This window comes from Tauraco erythrolophus, chromosome Z, assembly GCF_009769465.1.
Source record: "Tauraco erythrolophus isolate bTauEry1 chromosome Z, bTauEry1.pri, whole genome shotgun sequence".
Taxonomy (NCBI): Eukaryota; Metazoa; Chordata; class Aves; order Musophagiformes; family Musophagidae; genus Tauraco; species Tauraco erythrolophus.
Window position 1 is genome coordinate 21,826,994 of NC_141496.1, and position 19,457 is coordinate 21,846,450.

Sequence of the window (19,457 nt, forward strand, 5' to 3'; positions counted from 1 at the left end):
CAAGAACAAGGAGTGGAGGAGATTTTGAAAGGTGACACAAACAACATAGGGCTAAGGAAGAAAATGGGTGAAAAGACAGACAGTGAAGAGAGGAAAAATTAAGAGTGTAGATGGAGACTGAACATTGCTAAGTAGGATAGTAGCAGAAATGTAGTGTAGCAGGTATGTCCAATAAAATGAACTATAAGTAGAGAAATTGTCAATTATAAAACAGGACTAGAAAATCTCCTCTAGAACTTAAAAAATAAAAGAAAGCAGAAGGAAACTTATGGAAGGAGAGAAGCTGTACTAATGAGGGAAAAAAGGCACATTACACAAGGGAAAACTTTTTAATAAGTTGCTCTCAGACTGCATTTTGGAAACCTTTTGATTGTTTTTACCATATTACACTATCTTTTTAATACAGCAACAAATTTAAAGATATTTTTGTATCTTTAAATAGCTCCTTCAGAAAAAGTGGATTTCTGGAGGGTAATTGAGTCTTCACACTCAGCTGGAAGTAGATCTGTGCATCTTATGTGGAAGGTATATACTCTTTTTGTGAATTGATAATCATATTGATATCCTCCAGCTGATGTTGCATGGAATATTTTAGTGTTGTAGGACATATAACTGCCAGGGGGTTTTGCTGTCATTAGAAGAAAACCTTGCCGAGCTAAAGCAGAATTGAAAAGATTTTTGTTTACTGAAAGTTAGATGAATAGAGTTTTGTAATCTGTGCAGAAAGGAAGAGTTTGATTGTGTTCAGGTCGCTGGAAAATCTGATTGAAAGTGCTTGCAATTACTTTTAAATAACACAACTTACCAAAGCTGTGTTTAAATTCACTTTAATATTCTAGTAGAGTGATCAAAGGGTCTTTGCGTTTCAAATCTCAGTGTTTGACTTTTGAACCTTTCCTTCAATGAAGTTGTTGCAGCTGACTGTCCTGAAGATAGGAGTAAAGAAAGTACCTTGCTTTTCTAAATGTAGTGTAACTCTGGTTGTCCAGAGAAGTTGTAGATGCCCCATCCCTGGAAGTGTTCAAGGCCACGTTGGGTGAGGCTTTGGGCAACCTGGTGTAGTGGAGGATTTCTCTGCCGATGGCAGGGGGCTTGGAACTAGATGATCTTTGAGGTCTATGATTCTGTGATTCTATTATAATTTTGTAATTTTGTCTGCACTCTTTAATACATTATATGCTTTTGATTATACAAATAACACTGTGAAACACTTACTACTGCATATTTTTTTAATAGCCATTAAACAGCTTTCCACCTTCTGGGAGAATTCTAGGCTACAAAATACAGTATTTTCCAGAAAACAGTGCTGCACTTAAAATTACAAACATCGCTAATGATACGAAAATTATTTTATTTTTAAACGAAGAGGCGTATATAATATCTATTACTGCCTATAACTCTGCTGGAAATTCTCCTGAAGCTATTCTGAGGATTCCATCCACTGAAGAAAAAAGTAAGATTTATCAATATCATGATATATTTTTCTCATTAACAAAAAAAATGATCTTCCTGACATCTGTGTAAGTTCTGTTATAGTGGAAGCAAAATTGTGCTAAGGTCTTTTGTCACAGATCTGTATATATAGAACTGTATTATGTACAAAGCTGTGTAGTCCATTACCTTTTACTAATATCATAATATCACCTGGTTGTTGTAGTTTCCTATCACATGTATTTTTTTGTTGTTGTAGACAATTATTGTTGGGGTTTTTCTTTCGACATATAGTTGTTGAGATATCAGCACTTTCTGATGTCTTATTAGAATTTCTGTTTTATTGCTTTCTGAGGATTTTTTGGTTTTGTTTTTTTAACCTTGGATCTCCCAAATAAATTATAGAGTCCCACCCAATTGTGTCTCATCCCTTTACTAGGTCGTAAAATTGGTTACCACAGGGCAATTATCACAGTGCATTTAACAACATCATTCAAAGATGTGTTTAATAGGAATCCCTAAAATACGTGAGCAGAAGCAGACAGAGAAACATTTATTCTCATTTCATACGCATTCTGAAAGTATCTCATCTCATCCACTGCCAGGGTCAGGAAGCTGGTCTGCTCTAGCACAACAGTTCTGTTCTTTGGTCCTTACATTTAATTCTGATAGTTCTGTGAGCCTTGAATTGCAACATCTTGCTGCCTATCCGTGATCCAGAAGAGAGATTACATTTGACGCACTTGAATCACTTCTCTTACATCAGTTGTTTGTGAAATAAGTGCAAGTGTCCCCCTGGAATTGCTCAATCAAATTCCAGTCTAATCAGAAAACTGGATGTGTAGACGTGATGTCATTTTGTCCTGGAGGTTGCTGACTACCTCTGTATCCAATTCTGTATCCCACAATAAATGTTCTTCTGATTTTTCCATGGTATGACATGCTTTTTTTTCCCCCTACATACATCTTTTTTCCCTGTGCTTCACCAGGTCTTTTTATGTTCTGCTTTGCCAGGTTGGGTTTTTGCTCAGACTTTGGTTACCTGTTCTGCAGGTTGATGGTTCACTTTTGCTTCACTGTCATTCATGACCTTGCTGACTTGATTTACTATTTTCCTATTGCCTTTATCATCTCAATCAAAACTTGCTTATCTGCCCTACCTGTAAAATTGGTAGGAAATTGTTTTGTAAAATTTTACAAAATATAAAATTTAGATCCTAAAAGAGAGATTGATCTTTGATTCCATATGTGTAAATCTCCTTGAGTATCATCTCCTCAGTCCCTCTCCCTCCCCTTTTCATTGTGGCAATTCTTATATGCTTCATTTTGAAGTATTTTGAGTACATGCATGTGAACATAGGTATAAAGTAATGGTTTAAACTTTTTTTTTTTAACTTGAAGTCCCATACCCTTCTAAAGAAGCCATCTAAGCTTTTAATAATTTAATTATTTTTCTTGCTGCAGTTTTTATGAAGATAGAATTGCTGACATTTTCTGTTAAATTTTTAGCTCCTCAGATTATTGAAACAGTGAGGACGTTTACAACAAATGAAGAAGTGATTGTGGAATGGACAGCCTCTGAACCAGAAGTAACCGAATATGTAGTGGAGTGGTATGAGGAATTGGAGACAGATCCTTTTGGTAGATCGTGGCAATATGTATCAAATTCTACAAACTGGAAAATTAACAAAAGTATGTTCATTTATCAGATACAGCTGTTACAATGTACATATATATGTATTTATGCATATTTATTGATAGGTAGATTGGAAAGAGCAAACAAGGATGAACTCATCCAGCTTTCCTCAGACCATTAAAAAAAATAATATTGTTACATGCGTTATTGAAGTCTTTGCATGTAATTTAACAGCAATTTTAACTCTCCGAAATTTTCACACAACATGCAAGATGGTGTTTGCTCCCATATAAGATAAGGTTACAGATTTCATGTTTAAGCACTTCTGTGGCTTGATCTTATGCCATGAATCTTCCAGTAGGGAGGCCTATGACAGATGTACACTATTTTAGTAGAGAAATACAGAACCAAAAAAATGAATCTGAAGATCCGAAAAGATCATGTGCCTTCTTGTGTGTTAGAGAGAGCGCAAGAAACCTGAAAGAGAATTTGAGGGAGAATTCTACTTTAAAATAAGCAAGTGGAGTGGTTGGTCAATCTGGCGTGTTAGGTGTCACATAATCATGTTTGTATTATGACCTAAGGCATTTCTAAGAGTTTTCAGTGGCCTTATGATGCACTGACAAATACGTGAGGATCTGCTCACTTTTTTAGTTTAGAGGCTGACTTTCTTTAGCAGATAATATCTCTAAGTAGTAATGTTTTGCTATGTGTATGTAGTTTCAGTGAAAAACAAAACAAAGTTCAGAGTTCAAGAGATACATGCAGAGGCAAAACCATGAATGTTGATGTCGACGTGAATATCCCATGCACATTACCTTTGGCTAAGGAAATGCATCTGCTTTTCTTTTTATATACATTTGGATTTATTTTTTTTTTTTACAATCACAGGAATAATGGTGAAAATGTTTAATATATATAATATATGTGATAAGTGAATTTTGGATTATTAGTTCTTTGGTTCTCCGTTATGAAATTAAATATATCAGATTTGAAAGTGGTTCCTGCTCATATGAAGATCTTTCTGAATCCTACCTCAAAGAAAAAGAATTTCCAAAGTTTTCAAAAAACAAGTACCCTGCATTTTCTAAAGCGAAAAGGAACACTCAGTTCGTTAATGATGAATATAGCTAGCTTGCCCATGAAATTGGTCTTACAGACTCAGACAACAGTGATTTAAATACCGTTTCTGTGCTACAGTAAAACAAATTGAACGAAAATCTGCTTAAAGTAAAATTCAAGAGCAGTTTATTACACATTGAACTGGGATGGGTGAGTCTTGAGTCTTATGCTGAAAATTACACTATTTCAGCAATTTACTATGAGGAATAAATGCTGTTTATAGCTGTTCTCAATATTTTAAAAAACCAGCTTTCCTCCCCAGCGTTATTAGGAGATCTTTGTTTACCCTAAGCACAAGTCACAGTAGAAATATTGAGGCAAGTTCAGACTTACTGTTTTTCAGGCCTGATTCTGGCATTCTTATGTGGAATTATTTTAAGGACAACATGTGGGCCATCATAACTTCTGCTGGTTGCAATAGATGTAAGGCACTGGAAAGCAGCAGAGAGCTGATATAGTACAGGCATATGTCGAAAGCCATTATTCTTGCTGAACAAGCTGCAGTGTTTGAGGAGGAATGGTCTAGGAAACCCTTTACACTGGTTTCATCCCATGGGGTATGAAGCCATAGATGTGTCCTCTTGGAGTTGATGAGAGTTGCATGCAGGTAGAGGGTGCACCCTGTTGATTACTTATCTGCTGTATTGTTCAGAGTTCAAAACTTCATTTTGAGAAGCTTGAACTATGTCTTGAAAAACATAAAATTCTACCACAGAGATTTCACTTGTACAAGTGTACTTTTGGGTCAAGCTGGTTAGAAGCAAATCTGCAGTTGGCATAACTGGATCATCAGCGCAGAGTTAAGAGCTGGAGCTCCATCGTGCCTTTTAAGCTTTTGACACATGAGACAGAACTCTCTTCTGCAGAGCAATAAACCTAAAGATATATGAAATTAAAAATATTCCTGGAAGTATCATTTTGTACTGGTTATTTGAAAATAGAAATTTCCTCCAAAACCGTAAACTGTTACGAGATGAGTAAGTGTCTTCGTATAGAGAAGCTGTATAAGGCTGAAGTATAATTACTCATTCAAAGTATTTCTAGTGAAAAATGAATCAGAAACCAAGTGCTTTTAGGAATACTACTAAATAAAATTCATTGCGTTAAGGGCACTAATGAGGATTCAAGGCAAGAAATATACATTGTGCTTGCTAAGAAGTTGAAGAAAACAGAGGTCTGTAATAGTATATTTAGAACTGCACTGTGATTTATTGTCCTTTCATTGTATTCATCCCGCATAGAGAATTGTATGTAAATATTCCCTTTCTTTCCTTTACAGAAAACTTTAAACCATTTATATGCTATAACATCTCGGTATATCCTCTCTATGGAAATAAAGTAGCAGCTCCATATTCTGTACAAACTTACGTTCAAGAAAAAAGTATGTATTTTAAACGAATAATGTTGTGAAGGGTGTGTTGTATTCTGTCTCTCAGGGTGTTTTACCTTTGAGCAATTTGGTACGGGCGTTACTGAATGAGAGATGTAGACGCTGAAAAAACCCAGGATTTGGGCTTCCTGATTTCTGTTCATAGATCAGCTGTTGAATTTTCAGTAGAGAAAATTTGTATCTTGTGATACAGGTACATTGCAGCTTAAATCCACTCTTGTTGTAAAGTTTACATACTAAACACTTGGAAAGAGTAGAGCTACAAACATGAAATATTTTTTTAAACTGGCTATCTCTTAAAAGTTACAAGTCAAATATATAATTAGACTTGGTTTTAATACTTAACTGCATTTATCAGACTTAATATATGAGGAAATTCTACTCAGAGGAAAATGGATGGTTTGAAAAAGCTTGCTTTTTGTTAAATTGTATAATGTAACAAAATATTTGTAGTCCTGCACATAAAAAAATGGTAAGAAGCCGTGAAGTTTGCGATTGCATAGAAGCTGTGGATGAAACAGTGTTTTGGTGGGGGGGAGGAGGAAGGTTTCCTTATTTGTAGAAGTTTAGTGAATTCAGTGTTTTTTACAGCCAGCTGTAAGAATGTAGTTTACTGGTAATTTTAAGATTTCAGGCAAAAATGTCAGTTTGTGTGTGTGCATATGTAGGTCTATGTAAGTGTTCACGCACACATAGTACAATGCTCTACTAAACAGCATGAATTACTAGGAGGAGGTAATGGAGTGTTGTATGTTTGAGTAATACTTAGTAGCACAATTAGAACTTTGTTTCAAGTGCTTTCCTCTTTGCAGGCAGCTGTGACAGTACTAAAGGTTGTCAGAGAATGGGAAGATAATTATTTTAAAAGTGAAGTGCAGAGAGCTCTTGCTTCGAAGTTCTGAGCAATGCATGTGAGATCATATTGTATAAGCAGAAAGACTTTGTCTAATGTAGTGGGCAAAAGCTGGGGGTGCTGGAGACCCCAGTTGAATCTCAGCTCAGCCAGAGATGTCCTGCATACACAGTGACCTTGCACCTGGGCTCCCCCATGAGTGCATAAGGACGTTTTACCCCTTGATCCCTCTCTGATATTGTGAGGATAGAGCCTTTAAATGATCTTGAGGTGTTTGGATGCAGTAACACTGAGAACTATTCAAACGCCAGAACACATGAGGGCAAGTATTATTAGAAGAAATCACATATTAGTGAGGGTGAGAAAAGTTGAGAGCTGTATCAGAGCTCTAAGATGAAGTACTTGTCCGTTTGTTGCCCCTAACGTTACCGGTATGTGTGAAGTAACACAGATGGATAACATTGCGGTACTTAGACTGTTTTACTACTTTTTCTAATTTATAATGCTTCTGTGTAGAGCCATCAGAAGGACCTGTGGCTGACACAGGCATTCCAGGGAAGTACGAAGTTACAATAAAATGGAATGAGATTTCAAAGGATAAAAGAAATGGATTTATCAGTAACTATACAATATTTTACAAACCTGAAGATGGAAAAGAATTGAGTAAGTATACATTAAACATCAACGCTTTCAACAATGTTATGACAATCTGCTGTCTGAAGATAATTATTTTCATAGTTATTAGCACACTGTTATTTTATGTTATAAATATGTCTGCAAATACTGATACTAAAATGTGACTTACAATAAAGATTAAAAAATTTTTTAGATTTAATTGAAGTGATGAAGTATTCTAGTGAATTGTCCCTGCTTTAATACTACACATGTATTCTTGCTCAGTTTCTTTGTTGTAAACTTACTTTGTACAGCACTGCTTTCACTCAATTAGTCTTTTTTACTATTAGTATTGTATTACCCATGGTAGTACAGACATGACTGTTGACCACATCACCCTTTCTGCTTCAGATGGAAATCTGATGGATGTCCAGGTGATAAATTTAGTCAGTGTATGGCAGCACTATCGTTCCTCTTCCTTTTCCAGACCAGGATGGAAACTCAGATATGAGAGGCTTTTTGCAGATTGTTCTCCATTAACAGTAAAATTTCAAATTTGCAGGATTATGCCAAATGAGAGAGAATTATTTGTTAGATACTCACTGTTTTCCCCTTTTACATATGTACTGGTTTCCCTTCCCATCGTGACTCACCTCTGAAGCCAATGGAAAAAGTCATGACAGAAGTAGAGGAGCTAAAGTGGAGCTAAAATATATAGGAGAGTCATAGATCCTGTGCTGTGCTGATTCATGAATTTGAACCTCATTGAGGGTTCAGTGAATTTATAAGTTCCATGCATATCCTTGAAAGGATGCTTTTCCCAAGCCCTAAGCTTCTAGAACAGTACAGTGGTCCATGCATATCTTTGAAAGGATGCCTGTCCTAAGCTCTAAGCTTCTGGAACAGTATGGTGGAAGTTTTCTGGTAAAGATGTTTTTACAGTCAGTTTCATAATAAAAGCAAAATAGTGAATCATAGAATCATAGAATGGTTTGGATTGGAAGGGGCCTTCAAGATCATCTAGTTCCAAACCCCTTGCCATGGGCAGGGATACTTTCCACTAGATTAGGTTGCTCAAAGCCTCATCCAACCTGGCTTGAACACTTCCAGGGATGAGGCATCCACAACTTCTCTGGGTAACCTGTTCTAGTGCCTTGCCACCCTCAGAGTGAAAAATTTCTTCCTTATATCTAATCTGAATCCACCCTTTTCAGTTTAAAGCCATTGCCCTTTGTCCTGTCACTACATGCCCTTGTAAAAAGTCCCTCTCCAGCTTTCCTGTAGGCCCCCTTTAAGTACTGGAAGGCTGCGATAAGATCACCCTGGAGCCATCTCTTCTCCAGGCTGAACAGCCCCAACTCTCTCAGCCTGTCTTTGTAGGAGAGGTGCTCCAGCCCTCGGATCATCTTCATGGCCCTCCTCTGGATTTGCTCCAACAGGATCATGTCTTTCCTGTGCTGAGGGCTCCATAGCTGGACTCCAGGTGGGGTCTCAGGCGAGCAGAGTAGAGAAGGAGAATCATGCCCCAACGATAGCCAAGAAGCTAAAATAAGCTGCCAGGAAATAGTTTATTTGGACATAGTTTTTAGATGAATTGCTTCAAATGTGCTTAATTTTCTGTGCTCGATATTGCTTTTCTGCTCTGGTAAGTGATAGCATAACTTTTCTAAGCATTTTCTTCATCTCCTGCCTCAGGAGTAGTGTCCATACAAGATGTCAATATAATCCTATCTGTTCAGAACTTCTCTAGCCTAAATCTCGGCAGAATCTTTTATGAGAAATGTTTCAGTGACCTAAATTTGTTCTTCCTGTATAGTCTGTGGAGAATGCTGTTGAATCATTCGGTGCTTCGGAAATGGTCATTTTTCCTCCTTTGTTTTAGACATCTCTGTTAGCAGACACCTAACATAATCGTTTTTTACAAAGATCTCAAACTTGCGAATCTTGTGATGTCTTCAGTTGCTCTTGGATATCCGTTTGGGCTAGGGCAAGAGTATTCTGGGTAATTTTTAAATTAGAAAGAGAAAACTGATTATTTCTATCAGATTCAGTCCTCTACATGCAGTTTTTCCTGCCATGTTGGTTTCTAAGTAATTTAATGCTGACCTCTGTGTGCGAGGTCATCCTCAAGATATGCAGCCTCATGTTAAGGAGCCGTATTTTTCCATATTACTTGTTATGTAAAGCTGACTGTGCCCATTTTGGGGGTTCAGATTAGTTCCTTTAGGAAATTACTTTTAAATAGCAACTCAAGGGAGTTAAATTTAAATGGCAAAACTCTACTTCTTCAGAGGCTTCTCTGATGTCACATTTTGGATAAGAATAGAACAGGGAGTTTGTGCCTAGGTGAATTCACTTATGGCCTTGTATCTCCAGAACATGACTTTTCTCTCCTTGATTTAAGAGAAACTCAGTTTGTTTAATCTCAGACCATATTGCATCATATCTGTTTCCTGAGTGCTTCTTGACTGAACTGAATGATGACAAGAGTTGGCTTTGACTTTATGCAGCAAAAAATGTTTTAGTGACTTTAATTTCATAATTAAATAATTCTACTTCACCAGCAGAGATAAAAGAAGTCATTATCCCACTCTTACCAGTGCTTGTTAGGCCACACCTGGAATACTGTGTTCAGTTTTGGTTCCTGTTATACAAAAAAAGATGTGGACAGGCTGGAGAGGTTCCAGAGAAGGGCCACAAAGATTACCAAAGGACTGGGAAGCCTGCCATATTAAGAGAGAACTGAGTTTGTTCAGTTTTGAAAAAAGAAGGCACTGGGGAGACCTTGTCACCATGTTTCAGTATTGAAAGGGTGTCTGCAAAGAAGATGGAGAATCCCTTTTTACAAGGAGTTACATGGAAAAGACAGGGGTAATGGTAAAAGTTACTCCTGGGGAGATTTGGTTTGGACAGAAGAGGAAAATTTTTTGCAATGAGAAAAATCAGCCATCAGAATAATTTCCCCAGGGAAGTGGTGGATTCCCCAACATTGTACACTTAAGATTTGGCTGGACGGGGTGTTGGGCTGTATTGTCTACTGTGCTTTGCCAAGAAAGTTTGGACCAGATGATCCTTGACGTCCCTTTCAACCTGGTATTCTATGATAATAGGAACGTGGTTTTAATACTGTTTGTAGACATAGAATGTTATGATATATGCCCTGCTTAAAAAAAAATAATAATTGAAGCACATCATACTAATTCCAGAAATGGAGAAGGTATGGGAAACTTTGAGTTCTATTCAGAAAAGCAGTTTGAAACTTGAAAAAAAAAATCCTATTGATTTTGACTTTCTTCTGACTTTATTGTGGTGATATCTTAGTGCTAATAGATGGCATCCTTTTGGATGATCTATGTCTAGCTGCATGTAGTAGAAATATGGTTAAATTTCATGAGCTGCAGAAACTAATTTAAGTTCTTAATTTCAGAGCCTAGGCTCCAGGAAATAAAGTTCTCAAAACACTGCATTCGATGATAAAATAAACTACAGGATGTTGTAATTTACCTATCTTTAGTATTAGCAAAAAAATGTGTTTTTAAAAAAAGCGAATACATTGTTCCTGAAACTTTTAAGTAGCATTGATAAACATTGTTTGGCGATTTCAGTTTTCCCTCTCAAAGGACTGATAATGTCACTTTCTGTTTCAATTTGTCTTTAAAATACTTTGTGATCTATCATTGTAAGAGATGATAAATAAGTGTACAATTCCTTGATATAACACTGTTTTGTGTGTTTATTGACATAAATCTTCCTCTAAAAAGATGAAACAGTGAACTCTGATGTTCTGCAATACAAACTGAAGTCCTTACAGGCTAATACACAATATACTGTCTATATCACGGCAAGCAATGCAGCTGGTGGAACCAGTGGAGAGCCAAAAACCTTCAAGACTTTGAAATTCAGTAAGTAGTATTCCAGGTTAGTTATTAGTATTTTAAGAACAAGTTTGGAAGTAAGAAATATAGGACATTTTTATTTAGGTATTTGTTAATTTATTTTTTTTTAATTAGTGTTAAACAAAACAAGGAAGAATTAACAACACTGTCTGAATTTAACTCGATTTCACTGAGCATCTTACAGACTAAAACCTCAAGATTAGAAGTCAAAATCTTTATTTTGCTGTCAATAAAGATGTCGACTATTTGTGGGAGCAAGAGTTTGTATGCTGTCAATTATGTGATGAGGTGCCTAACAGTTTATTAAAAAGCAGACATTTCTATCTGAGATGCTAGATTTAGAATAGCCATGCATTGTGTTGCATGTCTTCTGCTATATAAACTTATTTACTAAATGAGTGCACAGGTTGTGGCCAGCGTGTGAATATCTTTTCCTGTTTCTTAGTATTTGTTTTAGCCACATTTTACGAAGGAGGTTGGTACGATGGCTGCAGGCTATAGAAGTTTACTTCTCGTTTCTACTTCTGGAAGAATGTTTTCAATACATGTATAAATTGTAGTGGTGGCCAAAGTGAAATATAAAAAAGTATATAAATATATATATATATAAAGTGCATGAGCTATCCTTAAACTTGCAATGGGACTCAAAGCTAACTTATTTTTTGCCTGTAAATTCATCTGCTACTTTGCTACTCAAATGCAAGGTAAGTTAGTCTACACTGAGGTCTAGTCTCTATTGCTGTCAGTGCCTACCTGTGGTAGGTACTTGGAAGGTAGCTCAGAAATCTGTGCACTGTTTCAGTCAGAGTAACTGTATTTTTTTCTGTATTTAAAATATATCTCCTGCATTGAATTTATTGTTTATTTTGTAGTAACAGGTAGAAGCGGCATTATATGGCAGTTTTAGGTGACTGAAACAACAGATACCCAGAGAGGTGGTAGACTCTTCATCTTAGGTGACCTTCAAAGGTTGGCTTGGTATGACCCTAAGCAACCTGACTCTAATTTCAAAGTTGGAGGAGATGACCTACAGATGTCCCCTCCAATCTGAATTATTGTGTGATTCTAATAAATAAAGGAAAATTTAAAATGCAATGCATGTGTTCCTAAGATATCCTGAGAAGTCTCGTCATGAGCTGCTCAGTAACTGTGACTTGTTGGATTCAAAATACTCATCTTTTGACATGTCATACAATGCGTACCATACAGTATTCTGAGTAATTTTGGCTAGTTTTGACAGAACTCTTTAGAATTGTGCTAATTAGGTGACTTGGATGTTAAAATTTAGCTGTCTTAAGGGAATACATGAAGAAATTATAAACATCTGTGGGTTTTTTTTTCCCCTCTTCTAAAGATAAAGAAGATGTTATTTTCATTGCTCTACCCGTTGGATTAAGCATGTTTTTTCTGCTAGGCCTTTGGATAACATGCATTTTGAAAAAACACACGTGAGTACGTTTTCTACCTTCTGAAATGGAGTGAAAACAGTTTCAACTTGTGAAAGGAAAATTTTTATGTATCTTATAAATGCTTCTGTTAGGTTCCAAACGAGTGTCAAATTAAGAAAATAAGCAATTGGAGTAGCAAATAATTAAGCATACAGGTTATGTTGTAACTGCAGTTAACATGCTGTAGTCCAAAAATAAATATTAGTTTTGGAAAGTGCAGTAAATCAGAACAAAAGAAACAGTTTTACATATCATCTATATTGTTTATGGAAAACGCTGTATGCCATTTTCAGTTCTATGCTCAGTCAAGTGAGGGGAGCTTACTTTAAGTCAGTTACTGAAAAGTTAGTAATGCCAAAAATAAAGTTTCCCAGGCACTCTTACTATGTCTGCTAGTACACCACTAGAACACATTTCAGATAACCCCTATTGCTTATCTTGGCTATGTTAATATTAGTTTTATTAGTTCATGACACTTCCCTTGAGGTGTAAAGAAGTAATGAAGAAACTAGAAGTTACATCATGTGAAAGCATTTCGATGCTTGATCCATGAGTATGGATCCATATCTATACATAATTTATAATCCTTTTATCTGCCATCACGAATGTCCCCTGCCAGATCTTAAATTGCTTCCTCAGAGCGTGGGGATGCTATAACATCTCAGAGATGACTGTGAGGACTTTTTAAAGATTATAAAATGTGCTTTAGTTTAGCATGAAAAGTAGCTGGGTTGTTCAGCTGAAGCTTAATAAGAAGGTTAAAAATCTGAACTCTTTTGGGGTGTTCTAAGGTATTAGAACCAAGATTTTTCTCATGCAAAGCATCAAGTAATAAGTATAGCTGAAGTAGTAAGTATAATTTCTGACTGTCTTACATCTTCATCTGTGTTGTGTATTCTGAGTTTTTACAATAGTAGGAACCTATGTTTTGATTCTAGAGACTACTTTGAGAGGTAGTTGAGTGTTTATATTTTTGTGTAGATCAAATTGCAGTGTGAAAAGTCAAGCTATGGCCTGGTTTGCATTCACTTAGATATATGCCCAGTATCAATGAGTGATTCATTTTGTTTCCTATTTACTACTCCATTGGACTAGCATTTACAAGCTGCAGTGTCAGTTAGCACCATTTATCTGCTGCTAACTTAAGAATTCAGTGTAGCTCTATTGTGGTGTACTGCTAGGAACACTTTCCTAGAGCAAAGTTTACCTGAAGTGGCTTTTCACTGAAGAACCACCCTGAAACACAATCATGACAGGTTATTTTGGCATGCTATTATTCGATGTACTATATAATTAAAAAACTTACTTTTGTGCATTAGCAATTTTTCTGCAATGTGTCTATAACCCAAGGTTTTTACTTGTTGAGGTCTTTTGTAAAAAAAATTAACATAAGGGAAAACAATTTTAATGAAAAACATTATGTTAATACAAGAAAGACTTTCCTTGTGGAAGTTGGACATTTCAGCAGTATTTGGGCTTTCTGGAGGTCTGTTCATTTCATTTTTAATAATCTATTTCTTTCATCATTTGACTAAAATTCCTTTATTAATGATAGGTTTAAAAAGGTTTGCTGGCCTGATATACCAAATCCTGCGGAGAGCATTGCAGTGGAATGGCCTCTTGATGCATCTCTGGTAATAAATGCAATTTTATGTATTAAAGAAGGGGTCAAATAGAGACAATAGAAGTCCTTCTCTGACAGTCATTTTATGACTAAATAAAAAAAAACTGTTAAGTGTCATTTTTCTGTGCTACAAAATGCTCTTCATTGTATTTCAAACTAATAGAAAAGATGCATATGGAGTTGATCAGGTTTACATAGAAAGTCTAATCTGTCGAGAATGAGATTTTAACTTTTGTCTGAATAATGGCTGGTTAGAGTGGAAAAGGTGGAAACAGTCTGAACCCGATTCTGAGCCTTCATTTAAACTCCTTATTTTATTAAGCACAGAAAACCTAATATGAAAGTGTTTAACAAATGAACAGAATAGCATTGTCATTTTTAGTGCTCATTCACATATAGCTGCATCCCAGATGAAAGGCACATGAACTCTTTATTAATGGACTTTGAAAATTAAGAGTCAAACAAAACTCAAATGCCAATTTTTTATATATTAAAAAAGTAAACTAATACATTATCTATCCCTGTATAACTTTCCATTTTATCTCTTTGTACTAACAGAATAATTCATTTTTGAAGGAAGTGACATCTGAGGCTAAAACCATAGATGAAGATGTAAGTGTTTTGGAACATTGTTTTTCTGAAGAAAGTCAGGAAGGATCACTAATGAATTCTGAAAACCATGTTTCTGAATGTACTGATATTAATACAAAAGACATGATTAATGGAGATAAAAAGATACTGTATAATGAAGAAAATGAAGTTGCTAAATACTTTTCACCATCCATGCCTTACGTCATTACTGATCAAGATATCGGGAGTCAAATGCATTCAGCTTTGATACCAGCAAAGGAAATCCAGCCCATAGAAATGGAAAATGATTTATGTGAATCCCAGCATATTTCAATTAAAAATGAAGAAAATTGTAATGAAGAAGTTTTAAAGCTGGGAGATTTCAGTGAAAAAGTGCTGTTCAATCCATACCTTAAAAATTCTGTTAAAACAAGGGAATTTCTTATTTCTGAGAACTTGCCAGAACACAGTACGAATGAACCCAAAAGCCAGTCTACTGTCTTACCTCCTTTTCAACAAAATGTTGCCGGACAATCCTACATAACACTGGACATGTTTGGGCTGGCCACAGCTCATTAGTGTGAGAAAACTTTCCTTTGTGAAGTCCCCTTGTGAGACCTCTCCCAGCACTGCTGCTCACATGTATTCGTATGTTCTAACCTGGCTGATCTCAGTAATTTGGGTGAAAACACTCCCTTCCTTTCAACAGCTGTGAAATAATTTTTTACACTGTGTTTTTCCTGTCAGGGTTCACTTGCAGTGTGGGGTGAGGTGGGGTGCTTTTTTTTTGTTTGGTTTTGGTTTTTTACCAGATAGATGTGCCAGTAGTGAGGCAAAGGAAGTAGCTTTTCCTGCTTGTTCTTAGTTCTCCCATATCGGTCTGTTATAAGAAACTGGTCACCGATTTCCCCCCGCGCAGCCAGTTCCCGTGGCTGAGCTCTGCTGGGGAAACATGGGCTGACTTGAACAGAGCCAGGATCTCCTAAATCCTTCCTGAAGTTACATGGAGTAGAGCTACTTTCCTGTTGTTATTTCCCTCCATTGTTTTATATCTTGTTTTTATGTATAGCGTTCCTCCTGTTTCACAAATACTTGGTAGATTTCAGTAATTGTCTTTTTGCAGCCTGACTCGTGAATTGGTGGTTTGGCTCATAGTTTCTCTGTCTTTAATGAGAGGATATTTGTTATGTATATGCTATGGACTTATCTGCATTTTGGAAAAGACAGGGTTATGCTGGCTTTGCTGCTTCCTTCGCTTTCTCTTGTGTTTGTAATCGTCCTCTGCATTTTGTGCTGCTTTTGTCTCTCCTGTTTGTTTGTTGCCTTTTAAAACTCTCTTTACCGTGAGCTATCTTATTTTCTTCTTGTTCCTTTGCCTCTAATTTATCCCAGTTTAAAACTGTGTTTCCTAGTTGACGTTTTGATACTTTGAACTGAAAAAAAAAATCAGCTAAATGGAGCATCTTGTGTTGGAGTAAGCACTGAGTATGTATTTAGGAAATAATTTTTCTGGGAGGTATTGAAAAAACACTAAGTCTACAAAATATCCCCAGATATCCTCTAATTTAGGATTAGAGATTTCTACATGAAGGCTGTAACTTTTTTCATTTGTTTTATGATTTTAGTAAGTCATAAAACTACTTGTAGTTTCCATTTATATAGCAGCAATTAAGCAGGAAACTCTCCATTACACTAGTTTTTTGGGGTTTGTTTAGTTTTGTTTTGTTTTTTAGTCAGGAAAGAGGCTGTTACTGTAAAATTTTTATCAAAATATTTACTCTGTTAAGTGATAGATTAAAAAAAAGAGATGGAGAGTCAACTCTAAGGAAAATGTGTTAAAAGGGGATGTTCGGTATGACGTGTGTGGCATATAGTAATTTTAAGACTTTAAACCATTTTCACAGTATTTAAAGGCTTGACATTATCAGTCTTGTTTGCGCATAACTACAGACTTCTTTAGGAGTGAAACAGATACAGGAGTCATGGGGATAGAAAAAGGAGAGACAAATGTGAATAGGAATAGAAAACTTTTCCTTTCTGTGCAGGAAGAGAAGTTGAAGAATGGAAAATACATTGTCCAGCATGAATGAGGAGGCTGAGCCTTACCCTGGATGTATTGGCTATTACTTGCATTGTGTTGGGGAAGACAGGGTAAAGTTTGCATTTAGGATTTTAATCTATAGTCTGGAAGGTGCTTTGACTTACAGCAATGTTTGTTTAGTTTCCAAGAAAGGATGAGAAAACAATTTCTGCAAATGTTCCTTGGACATCAACAAGGGTTGGGTCAATGTTCCTGCTGCTTCACTTGCTTCCAAACTGCTCTCTCACAGCTACATTGCCATATCCTAGGGTTCAGAATTCACTGACTCAATCACAGCAGGTGGGTTTTTTTTTCCCCCTTAAATCTCAGTATTTGTTGTAATATCATAAGATTTAAAAGTAAACAGGTACAGAAATATTTTGAGGACTGTCCAGGAATTGTTTAGCAGCCGTGTGCAAGCTGCATAGTGTGAGTTGCATGATTGAGTCAGGTGAAAAATAAAAACAAGATAATCTTTAAGGGATCATTAGAAAGGGAACGTTCTTGCTGGGCAGTTTGGGTAGGGTCTACCTGTGACACCTCTTAGCTTCTAGAGAGTAAGTAATAACCTGATTTTCCATCCCATTTTATTTCCTTCTCTATTGCTATTCTGCTTTTCTCTCCTCAGCTCTGTTTTCCTTGCCCATTGTTTTATATGAAAAAGAGTAATGCAGTAGGTGGGCTCAGTACATTGGCAGAAATTAGGGCTGCGTTTTGCCCGTGCTTTGGAATGCCAGCTTCTTGGACTTGGTTTGATTTGCATTCAGAGTTGTTCTCTTTCTGAACTTTTACAGTTTGTCTTTCAAACTAATGCTGTGAACCATGAAAAAAATAAAACTGAGAGCACATTGAAAAGTTTTTTATTGATTTATACTAAATACACCATTTAGATATTTTAAATTTTCATATTCATTTAGAAATGTGATCCTACTTTGAGAGAGATCCACAAATAGATTGGATATTTGGGAAGTTATTCCACTTCTGTAATGACAAGTGGCAATGGAATGTTGGATGTTACAATGCTTTAACATTTTTGGTACATTTTTTAATAGAACACATGATTATCTTATTCCTAGAGAGTGATTTTCATGCAATCATAGAATGGTTAGGGTTGGAAGGGACCTCAAAGATCATCTAGTTCCAACGCCCCTGCCATGGGCAGGGAAACCCTCCACTACACCAGGTTGCTCAAAGCCTCATCCAACCTGGCCTTGAACACTTCCACGGATGGGGCATCCACAGCTTCTCTAGGCAACCTGTTGCAGTGTTTAACCACCCTCAATGTAAAAAATTTCTTCCTTATATCTGATTGAAATCTGCCCTCTTTCAGTTTAAATCCATTACCCCTTATCCTGTCACTACACACCCTTGTAAAAAGTCCCTCTCCAGCTTTCCTGTAGGCTGCTTCAGGTGCTGGAAGGCTGCAATAAGATCACCCTGGAGCCTCCTCTTTCTCCAGGCTGAACGGCCCCAACTCTCTCAGCCTGTCTTCATAGGAGAGGTGCTCCAGCCCTCGGATCATCTTCGTGGCCCTCCTCTGGACCCGCTCCAGCAGCTCCATGTCCTTCTTGTGTTGGGGGCTCCAGAGCTGAACACAGTATTCCAGGTAGGGGTCTCACGAGAGCTGAGTAGAGGGGCAGAATCACCTCCCTCGACCTGCTGGCCACACTCCTTTTGATGTAGCCCAGGACACGGTTGGCTTTCTGGGCTGCAAGCACACATTGCTGGCTCATGTTGAGCTTCTCATCAGCCAACACCCCCAAGTCCTTCTCGGCAGGGCTGTTCTCAATCCGTTCTCCACCCAGCCTGTACTTGTGCTTGGGATTGCCCCGACCCACGTGCAGGACCTTGCACTTGGCCTTGTTGAACTTCATGAGGTTGTCACAGGCCCACCTCTCCGGCCTGTCAAGGTCCCTCTGGATGGCATCCCTTCCCTCCAGCGTGTCCACAACACCACACAGATTGGTGTCAGTAAACTTGCTGAGGGTGCATTCGATCCCACTCTCCATGTCACCAACAAAGATGTTAAATAGCACTGGCCCCAGTACTGACCCCTGAGGAACACCACTCGTCCCTGGCCTCCATTTGGATATTGAACCATTGACATCAACTCTTGGAGTGTGACCATCCAGCCAACTCCTTATCCACCGAGTGGTCCATCCATCAAATCCCTGTCTCTCCAGTTTAGAGACAAGGATGTTGTGTGGGACAGTGTCAGATGGTTTGAACAATTCCAGGTAGACAATGTCGGTTGTTCTTCCCCTATCCATCAATGCTGTAACCTCATCACAGAAGGCCACCAAATCAGTCAGGCAGGATTTGCCCTTAGTGAAGCCATGTTGGCTGTCACCAATCACCTCCTCATTCTCCATGTGCCTTAGCGTAGTCACCAGGAGGTTCTGCTCCATGATCTTGCCGGGCACAGAGGTGAGACTGACTGGCCTGTAGTTCCCTGGGTCTTCATTTTTTTCCCTTTTTAAAGATGGAGGCTATGTTTCCCCTTTTCCAGTCGGTAAGAACTTCACCAGACTGCCACGACTTCTCAAATATGATGGATAGCAGCTTAGCAACTTCATCCCTAGATCTCTTCTTATCACTGACATACCTATAGAAGCTTTTCTTGTTGCCCTTGATGTCCCTGGCCAGATTTAACTCTATCAGTGCTTTAACTTTCCTAACCTGATCCCTGCCTTCTCGGACAATTTCTTTATATTCTTCCCAGGCTACCTGTTCTTGCTTCTGCCCTCTGTTGGCCTCCTTTTGTGTCTGAGTTTGTCCAGGAGCTCCTTGTT

General features: G+C 37.4%; 1 protein-coding gene across 2 annotated transcripts in view; it reads left to right on the forward strand.

Moving 5' to 3' along the window:
- Window positions 1–15,164, forward strand: part of IL31RA (interleukin 31 receptor A) — a 28,379-nt gene extending 13,215 nt beyond the window's left edge. Inside the window, exons 7-15 of one of the 2 annotated variants that reach the window (XM_086629205.1) lie at window positions 443–525; window positions 1,237–1,453; window positions 2,941–3,123; window positions 5,469–5,570; window positions 6,949–7,095; window positions 10,809–10,949; window positions 12,298–12,391; window positions 13,929–14,025; window positions 14,574–15,164. In XM_086629205.1, the coding sequence (XP_086485331.1) occupies window positions 443–525; window positions 1,237–1,453; window positions 2,941–3,123; window positions 5,469–5,570; window positions 6,949–7,095; window positions 10,809–10,949; window positions 12,298–12,391; window positions 13,929–14,025; window positions 14,574–15,164 (1,655 nt within the window). The remainder of the gene's footprint in view (window positions 1–442; window positions 526–1,236; window positions 1,454–2,940; window positions 3,124–5,468; window positions 5,571–6,948; window positions 7,096–10,808; window positions 10,950–12,297; window positions 12,392–13,928; window positions 14,026–14,573) is intronic. The other variant, XM_086629204.1, reaches the window with a different exon arrangement.
- Window positions 15,165–19,457: the final 4,293 nt, after the last annotated feature.